At 40.3% G+C, this 10,681-nt stretch overlaps 1 protein-coding gene across 1 annotated transcript; it reads right to left on the reverse strand.

The window, feature by feature from the left end:
- Window positions 1–3,915: 3,915 nt before the first annotated feature.
- Window positions 3,916–8,353, reverse strand: LOC307118601 (C-type mannose receptor 2-like; the record flags this gene model as incomplete). The annotated part of the gene is made up of 3 exons (XM_079804283.1): window positions 3,916–4,280; window positions 4,446–4,799; window positions 7,795–8,353. 3 exons carry the CDS (start codon window positions 8,351–8,353, stop codon window positions 3,916–3,918), a joined length of 1,278 nt encoding a protein of 425 aa, XP_079660409.1.
- Window positions 8,354–10,681: the final 2,328 nt, after the last annotated feature.

A 10,681-nucleotide genomic window follows, 5' to 3' on the forward strand; every position in this document is an offset into this window, starting at 1 on the left:
GTGGACGCCATCGTCTTGGCTTATCAGTCCCAAGACGTGCCCTGCCCGCTCGGGTTAAGAGCCCACTCCACTAGGGGTGTTGCCTCTTCCTGGGCGCTGGCTCGTGGCGCCTCGCTGACAGATATTTGTAGAGCTGCGGGCTGGGCGACACCTAACACGTTCGCTAGATTCTATAGCCTCCGTGTAGAGCCGGTCTCTTCCTGTGTGCTCACTTCCCATAGTCAGTAACACCGAAGTACCCGTTCCAGTGTCGGCTTGCTGCGCCATTCCCTCCCCTATGGTAGACGGATGCGTGCGCTTATTCTGCTCCAGTCGAGTTCCCCGGAACGGCGAACCCTGTTGAGTCCTCCGCAACCCGCGGCAGTCGGACGTGGCGGAGCGTTCGACGCCAGGTCTAACACTCGTATGCATTGGTGGAACTTGTGTTAGGCTGGGTTCCGTATGTAGTGACCCCCACGGCGGTCCCATATGTGTATTCTTCCACGGTACGGCTCCCTACGGCGAGCCCGTGTCTTTCCCTCGGCAGAGCTCCTCTGCCGTCTCAGGTTCGTGTTGTCTCCCTCCTAATTGACCGGGGCCACCCCTGAGACTTCCGTATGTTGTGCTGCCCACGGCCAGCCCATACGTGTATTCTCCACATGTTTACTCCCTCTGGGCATGATGTGGCTTCCGCAGCTGCCTTCACAGGCACGCTTTCCCAGCGTTATCCAATACAGTCAGCTGAGTGGGTCTTGCGGAACAGCAGCTTTGACTCTCCCTGCGTGAACCTACCCGCCCGCATCAGATCGGGGTCTGTGGGGCTCATCGCTGGGCGCTGGAAGTGGTAGTAACTATGGCGTTTTCCATAGGGGATCCCAATTCGTCGGTACGTCCGACGTACGTCGAACGTGACCGACTGAATGGGAACGTCTCGGTTACGTATGGTAACCCTCGTTCCCTGAAGGAGGGAACGGAGACGTACGTCCCGTCGCCACAGTTGCTGTACCATCACTGCAGGTCGAGCCACTACGTGTGGCTCCTCAGTGAAAAACAGCGTGCATTCGCTCTCGCTTCCTGTTTATACCCGCGGCGCGGGGCGGAGCGCGAGATGCAAATCTCGCACGCCAATTGTTCATTGGCCGGTTCTAGATAGCTCGAAGCTGATAGGGGCTCCCAGAAGTGATCCCAATTCGTCGGTACGTCCGACGTACGTCTCCGTTCCCTCCTTCAGGGAACGAGGGTTACCATACGTAACCGAGACGTTCTTCTGCTGTAAATTTGGGCATTTTAACATGAGCTCAATGAGATTCTGCTCCTTCTGGAGTCTGTCTCTAGTGGCCAGTCGATGAACTGCAGTTTAACCTGTTAAACTGCAACCCCACTTTGGGGCTCACAGCTGAAAACGACCTCCCTGAATTAAAACAATTATAGCTCCTGAGAACAGTGTGCTACAGGCACAATTAAGGTATCTTTGGAAAGAAGACACTTGGGACTCTACTAAAAAGCAATCAGAGTTGATAATTCTCAAACAGATAAAAAATTATAATAGTTGAAATGCCTCAAAAATTATTTGCACTACACAGAATGTTGTATTATTTCATGTAAAAATATATGAAAATAGACCTGGAGGAATCCAGTTCAGTTATGGATTGAAAGCCACACGACTTATCAGTTTATATTTCAAGTTTGAGGAAGATATAATGAAAAATGTGGTTCCTGCAAGCTTTTTTCCAAGACTATGTCTGTTCCATTTCTCCCTCCGCCTGCTTGAGGCACATCCCCAGAAATGACATCTCCCAACTAAAACAATTGCAGTTGCTAAACAATTTGCACTACATGCACAATTTAGACATCTTTAAAAAGAAGACACTTTACAGTTTATTACCCAAACATTAAAGTAGAAAAAAACTTAGAAAGACAAACAGTTATAGAAGTTGAAGTGTCTTGAAGATGATTTGTGCTACAATGAACACTTTATTATTTGATGTAAAAATATATGAAAATAAGCCTGGAGGAATCCAGTTAGTTAATGAATTGAAAGGCAAAAGTCTCATCAGTTTATATTTAAAATTTGACGAAGATATCATGAAAAATGGGGTTCCTGCATGCTTTTTTCTAAGAATATGTCCAGGTGCCAAGAAACCTACAGGAGACTTGATAACCTAATGTTATGAAGGGTACTGCAAGCTGTTTTAGCCATCATATATGATGCTTGAATGCTTTTTCAACTATAAAATAATAGGCAGAACCATAAGACTTTGTATTAGTGATTTATTTGTACAACAGAACTTATAAAAATATAATAAAAATGAAATATTAATAAAAAAGAGCTAAACTTCTTTGCAACTGAAAATACAACAAGTAATATAAGTATAATAACTATAAATATAACTAGTAATATAAATAACAATATAATATAAATATATAGCTATAAAAACACACACAATTTGCAAATGTAAAAAAAACAAACATTTACTGGCCTTTTACTGGCGGATTCAGGTCTACAACAGCAAGTGCAGATCTTGAAGAATCTGAAAGCGTTCTTCTCTTTTCTGCTGGTTGGCTGGTGCTTGGATGCCATAGCTCATCTGAAGACTCAACCTGATGCCTGTAGAATGGCAAGGAAAGGAATGAGAATTAGCACTGCATGTCCTATTTCTGTATAGTTTGCCCATTCAATCAACAATCACACTGTCATCATTCACTCTAATTACAGGCCATCCCATGAACAATGAAACTGATGGGCAGTCGGTTAGACAGCATTCATATTGACGGCGGCCCATACATTCTCACACAGCCCAAGCATCAATCTAACGGCCGGCTATACAGTGAGCATTCATATTGACGGCGGCCCATACATTCTCACACAGTCCTACAATCAATATAATGGCCGGTGATACAGTGAGCATTCAACAATCACACAGATGGTCGGCCGTCCAGAACTTTTCTTTTTTCGTCAATTCGTTTTTTGTAGCATAGGGGAAAAAAATGCATTTTATATATTATATATATATATATATATTTTTTTTTTTTTCTGTGTGTGCTAGAAAAAATGCTAAATATCAGTATATATATAATCTATACTGGTATATTGTAATTTTTCTAGCACACAGGAAAAACATAAAATAAATACAGTCTCAATATATATATATATATATATATATATATATATATATATATATATATATATATATATATATATATATATATATATATATATATATATATATATATATATATATATATATAAACAATTACATGTGTTATATATATATATGTTTTATTTACACACACATGGGGAAAAATTATTTATACTTTTTCCCCATGTGTGCTAGGAAAAATGCAAAATATCAGCATATGTATAATGCATACTGGTATATTGCATTTTTTCTAGCACACAGAAACAATAAAATAAATACATTCTCACACACATTCTCAATATACATAAACAACTACACATAGCAACTCACCGGTATGTTATTGGATCAACTTCTCTGTCAACAAGCACCGTCATCGCTGTCTTGACTCTCCTCATTGGTTTTCCACATCGCTGCTTCGAGTGAGCTCAAATAAAGCATCTTCAGCACAATACAAACTTCTTTTGACGATCCATTGGATAATAAATTCCGTCCAGTTAGTAAGATTAGCAAACAGTTACTACAAAGAGACCGTCTGTACTAGCCCGTTAGCTTTAGCTGTCAGATGACGCCGGGGAGGGGGGTGAACAGTAATCATTGCTGTCAGAAAAATTTGATAAGATCACATTATATCATGATAATTAACACAGCAATAAACTTCAATAAGACTTTTAAAACACAATTAGTAGATTCACTAAGAAATGACTAAAGAACAAATCAAACAGATGGAAGTAAATAAGAAACATAATGAGGAATGAAAACAGTGAATGTGGGTAAACACACAAACATTCACATGTTTTCACTCATAATTTGTGCAGATGAAGTTGAGTTTGTGGTTTTCAGGAAGGCTGATCCAGCGCTGATCTCCTCCGGACTGAACTGCTCCTTTTCTCTTCTCGAGGCTGCAGTTTTCCGGTGTCGTTCCGTTCCCTGGAGCCCAGTTCTGATAGCACACGATCTCTCCGCTCAGCCAGATCCACATGTTCATGATGCAGTAGTTGTGTAAACCCAACCACACCTCCGCAGTAGACGCCTCTTTAACCACATTCATCACACGACGCTGCATCTCGACTGAAAGAACCGAGACCAGATCCACATGATTCTGTCTGCAGTCTCTCAGAGCTTCAGACCACGTCCGGTTCTCTTTGATCAGAATCAGTTTATCTGGACACAAAACAAACCACAAGCAAAAACTAGAGAGAGACTGATCAAAAACAACATGCAGAACAAACACTGTGGAGGAATCTGTCATGTCAGACATGTAGCGTGAACTTTAAGATATCTGGAGCTGATGGATGGAGTGTGTGTGTTTTGTGAGGATCTGCTCACCTTCATGACACACAAAAGGATATTGGCCACTGCAAGAGATGTCATTCCATTGTCCCAGAGCCTTCGCTTCGATAACTGCACAGTTTTCATTACCATTACCTCCACCATTACTAGGTTGACCAGACTTCCAGTCCCTGAATGAGGAGTTCCTCTGATCTGACCACTGCCATGAGTCTCTGAACAGACCGATCCAGATATATGATCCAGATAAAGAATTATCATTGATGAACTTCTGAATCTGTTGACTCTCATTCTGGTTCCTCACACTGACCAGATCAATGTGATTCTGTCTGCAGTAACTCTGAGCGTCTCTCCAGTTCTTCATCTGATTGACAAAGACGAGTCCTGTGCTCACTTTAAGAAAAACACATGGAACAGATTCAGAGTCAGTTTGTTCATTATTCTTACACTGATTTATGGTTTGGATGTGAATAAGAGCAGCGGTGGAGCATCAGAAACACGTGTCATTCAGAGACTGATTCTACTGCTGATGATATATTAAGTATTCAGAATATGATTTTGCTGATTTAACATGAAGTAACATTTGTGAATTTTATTTATACTTTCATTGCATCTTTACATTTCTCCATTATGTTTTGTTCCATGTTTCTCTGGAATACTGGATTCAGACAGTCCCGACAAGTCGAGCCACGGTTGAATAATCCGCCATCTCTTTAGTGTGTATCTTTTGGAAGCACTAGTCTCTGTTGCGTTCAGTTTTTAAATTTTTATTTTTTTATTTTTTTATTTTCTCTGTTGCGTTCAGTGCTTTCTTCCGGAAACAACAAACCATATGAGATTCCAAGTCACAGTTCATCACTTAGCACAGCGTTCGTGGCTCGACTTGTCGAGACTGTTTTCCAAGATGGCTCCTGTCTGTATCCGCGTAATGTACTGTCTTTATAAAGTATCTTCTTATTAAACTGTTTGTACACTTACAAAGTTCTCAATGCTTCGGGTTGCATGTAGGGACCCTCATTATGCTACTGTGTTAGTGTGTGTGTTAGAGGCTATTTGAGCCTTGTTAGTGGTAATAACTTGCGATTTAATTTTACTTATTCCACGCCCCATTTACTAGCGTTATAAGCTAATCTGTTTTTAGAGATAAAACTCTTTACATTCGATTTTCATGAAAACGCATCCCAGAGAACGATTTACTCGGTAACCATGTGTTAATTACCCCTAGGTTCATTTTTCACCGGAGTTGTCCATTAAGTAGCCTTGGCCACCACATGTATAAAAGTCTAGTTCAGCTTCTGCGTAGAGTGTCCCATTTGTAATTTAAGGTTTCAGAAGGGTGCTCGCGAGCGCCCCCTTTGCGGTCGATATGCTCCCTCGATGCACAATTTTGATGAGCCGGCACTGAAGCGAGCTCCACAGCAGACTTCTTCACAACAGTCAAAGGGCCGTTACATCACAAAGGTGTGCACTCGGAGGAAGACCGCAAGTGTTTAGAGTGCCAGTTGGGACAAGGCCACAGTATTCAGATACAACTGCCTGAGGCCGGTTGCATGAAGCTGGTTTCAGTTGCTACCTTGGGGTGCGTTTCCAGTAACACAGTACGATTCATCGGTAAAGATAGATGCATCCTTAACTGTTTCCCGAAACTGTATTGTCGCTAATTTGTTGTTCAACCTCGTTGGTTAATGATGTCACGCAGGTGGTGGAGTATTAACTTATTTTATTGAATTTGTTTGAGATCACATTCATGATAGATTTATTGCTTTATTTCCAGATTAAATCGAGACTCGTACTAGAGCATGTACGCACATGCAAAAACGGTGCTTTAAATCCCTAGACAAACTAAAAGACGTAAATTACATTTGTATGTATTCAAAATAAAATAAAAATTTACTGAATGCATGATGGGAAACGACTTGCTGACGACACAGCTTAATGCTTATTGGTTTAAACAACCATGATGGTTCTTTTTTAAAATGTTTGATTTTAAAACTCTGATATCATGTTTTTATGTGTGAATATTCCCAAACTCTCGGACAGTGCGATCTCTCCGTGGGTTATGTGATTGTTGTCATATTTATAAAATATATATATATATAAAAACATGTAATTAAAGTAAAAATGATTGATAAACACGTCTTTCGAATGGAAATAATTTTTTTTTTTTTTCAAAAATTCTGGGCATTTCTGAGCGTTTTCCCTGGTTTCTTGTCTCTTGGTCTCTCCTGTCTTGTTTGCCTGTTTGGACTGCATGCATGTGTAAGGATCGGTTTTGGTACTAAGACAAGCTGAGATCCAAACCCCAGCAATAGAACAATAAAAGTCATTAATCTTGAGAGAAGATCTCACAGAAACTGTGTGACACCACCCTGATCAAACATTTCACCCCCTCCTCATTTTGCCCTCTCCTTGCCCTGTTTTCAAGTCAACAAATGCAAATATACCAATGATGATGTATCTTGTAAATCTATTGTTTTATCCCTTCCATGTTTGATGTCCTTTTAAAGGTCTCGGTGCGAATTAGGGCTGGGCGATATATATATCGCATGACATTGTTAGGCGCATCTCGTCAGTAAAGCCGGTTCCTTGATTAGTAGTAAATCGCCATCACCTGTTTTCAGATAGAGCGGCATTTACTACACAGAGCCGTAGTTCACTGACAAGCTGAGCCATATCGCATTAATTATCACGGACTAAAATCTGATTTCTGACTGTCGCTGGTATTATAAGTTGCAGCTTTTCGTGGCTATTAATATTATGAGCAGAGATGTATAAAGTACTAGAGACACATACTTGAGTAAAAGTACAAGTTCCTTATCAAAAAAGTGACTTGAGTAGAAGTTGAAGTGCTCTTTAAGCACCACACTTAAGTAGAAGTACTAAAGTATTCAAAGTTTCAAAGTTTATTGCCATTTGCACAGGTACGTTTCAGTACAGGTACATTGGAATTCTTATGCGTTTCTCAAAGTCAAGTTCTAGATAAAAAAATTATGTATAAAAACGAATAATATATATATGCATGCACCCATACATAGCCTGCATACATACATATACGTACACACATATATCTATATTTACACATACACATACATACACACATACACATACGCATAATGAGGTAGAGCAGAGAGCGGCTAAACAATTTTTAAAGGAATAAGCCAAAATACAGAACCGGTGTATAAATAAATAACCTTCCTAGTTTAGATAAATACACATTGTAATAAATAATAGTAATATTGTGCTTACAAGATTAACACTCTAAAAACAATGAATTGCTATTACCCTAATCATTACAATAATTAAAAACATGGAATCGGATACATTTTTCCCTCCTTAATGTCTTGTGCCACTAGCCTGACAGTGGCTGGGAAAAAACTTTTAAACAAACGGGCCTTGTGGGTGCTAATGCTCACAGGCCTACGATGTCTCAAATTATAGCCTGTGTCCACCCATTTGTGTTTGTCCTTAAGGATGCTCTGGGCTTTTCTTTTGCAACGCTGGGTGTATATAGTGTCCATCGAGGGAAGGTTAGAGCCAATAACCCTCTCAGCAGTCTTAATGACCCGTTGCAGTGATTTCCTCTCGGCCAGGGTGGTGTTGCCATACCACACTGTGATCCCACTGGTGAGGATACTTTCAACAAGGCCTTTATAAACATGGGATAGAGGTTGACTTTTAAGACCGGCCTTCTTCAATACCCTAACGAAATGCAGCCTCTGCTGAGCTCTTTTCACTGTTGCAACAGTGTTTTTAGCCCAGCTGAGATTCTCAGAGATATGAAGTCCCAAGAACTTATAGCTGTCACTTCGTTCCACCTCAATCCCCTTGATGGTTAGCGGCTGTAGCGGGGGTGCTTTCTTCCTAAAGTCCAGAAAGAGCTCCTTTGTTTTGTCTATGTTGAGAACAAGATCATTGTCCTCCCCATAGACAGTGACTCTGTGAACCATGTCCCTATATGGTGATTCATTGCCGCCTTTGATGAGGCCAAGGATAGTGGTGTCATCTGCGTATTTGATGACAATATTGTTATTGTCTGAGTTGGTGGCACAGTCATGTGTATATAATGAGAAAAGTATAGGGCTGAGACAGCATCCCTGTGGGGCGCCTGTACTCACTGTAACAGTAATGATTCAATCAGTCATGTGGCAGGATAGACCAAAGTCTGAACATCTCACAGCCCTCGTGACTTGTCTAATCAAATCATACTTAAACAAAGGGCCTGTGTGTTACGCTGATTAGATCCAAACCACATCATGTAGCCGCAAGAGATTGGAGCGTCGAACTCTTTGGGCGTCAGCCTTCCCCTCTATAAAAACTAGAACAGACCGTCAGCTCTTTGCATTCTCGCCACCACAAGGAACGGACCTCTTGGCCTTTAGCCATGGAGGGGAAGACCATCCCTGGTCTTTCCAACCCTGAGAGAAGGCCTCTCCGCACGGAGAGAGAAACCGGCAGACTTCTGGAGTGACTTTCCTAAACTTCAAAGAAGTTCACCTGGGACTCACAAATCCTTAGCGAACTTCCCCGACGATTCGAACTCAGACACTTACACAAGAAGCCGTAGTAATGCAAGTATTCTATTTCACAATCAAACTGCTTGAAAAACGTTGTCTGAATTATGAATTTATATGAATTTCTTGTGGGCTCTTGGGAAAAGACTGAAGCTGTCTCTCCCTCTCTGTCTGTCTGTCTCTCTCTCTCTCTCTCTCTCTTGTTAATTCTTCTTCCCTTTTTATTACTCGTTAAGTTTCATGTTTCCTTGTTTGTACCATATTGTTTGTTTTCTCCTACATATATATGCATATTTCCCCGTATGAATCGTAGCTTTGTAAACTGTAGTTGTTTTATTAAAACCCAATGATTGCATTAAATTGAATCTGTATTGTTTTGCTCACAAATCTCGAAGTCACTGAAGCGTAAGATCTAAGCTACCCATTTAAGCTTGATTTTCATGTAGTACTACTTCAGTAGTGCAGATCGTGCAAACATAAGAGATATTATTTGTCCTGATCAAACAGATCAATGTTTCTTAAGGTTTGTAAGATTGATAATTGATGAAAAAAATCAATTTGGATAAAGGTTACTTTTAAATGATTAAAGGTTCCGTTATACGTAAATTTTGTCTGTACAACAAGCAAATAATATTCATAGACTCATGAATATTCATACCATTTGAATTAATTATTCCCCAAAACTCATTGTTGCTACAGTGGTGGAGAATTATTGTGGCAGTTTCAAACTTTGTTTTTGTGAGCAATATTAATATTCATATTCATGTGTATTTTTGGGTATTAATATTATGCACGCGCGTTTTCGTTCGTTTGTTCGAACTGTGAGACAAATCGCTCAAAGCGAACTCACTTACTGACTAGGCACAATGCCGAGCTCAGCTTAAGCATATTAACAGATGCTAATTTAGCAATATTAGATGTCCTGCAGAGATAAAGAAATCACTGTACAGTCCGTACATGCGTAATATTGTTTTATCCCGCTTGACTTGAACGAAGAAATCTTCTTTCAAGCGGAAGATTGAAATAGAGCGAGTTTCCTCTTTTCAATAATAGGCCTAATATAATATTAAATCGTTAAGATAAACGATAACTCCTGGTTTAACATTGGATTAGCTACCCAAATCGGAGACCTAAAACATTTGACTCATAAATGCTGACTGACCGTCAGCCAGTTTGATAAATGTCTATTGGAGTTCTTTTAAATGTGACGTAAGCAGATGTTTATTCCTGTATCCACATTTTCTTGTGCAGCGAATGAATCCTGCCAATTTGTTTGTGCCAATATGGCACGAAAAGATCCGACGTGGTCTAAAAAAGTAATTGTGATTTGTGTTAATCCTGTGTGCGGCCATCATTTGATTTTTGGTCTTCAAGTCACACGAGCAGGTGCAACTCTGCGTGCTAGACACCAGAGGGCGCGACCTAACAGCTCTCGAATTACACTTCACCAAAACTTTATCCCGAGCGGGCGCAACAGCGCCATCTGGTGAGCGTTCCTCCTAACTAACTCTAGTCTGGATGGACTCGACTGCGCCATCTCGTGGGCATTTTCGGATAGTTCTACTCTCCGCTATAAATTTTGTTTTAACAAACTTAATTTCCTTCCTAAGAAGAGCATGTGAATTGTTTATTGATTACTTATAGAAAGGTTTTCATTTATGCAATTTTACTAGCATTAGGCAGCAACCAGGTCTCCGTTCTCGCTGATTAAACACACTTATTTGAATTTGAGTTTAAAAGGAAAAATGAATTTCCTCTAGCTTA

This window comes from Gobio gobio (genome assembly GCF_949357685.1).
Source record: "Gobio gobio genome assembly, chromosome: 2".
NCBI classification, from domain to species: Eukaryota; Metazoa; Chordata; class Actinopteri; order Cypriniformes; family Gobionidae; genus Gobio; species Gobio gobio.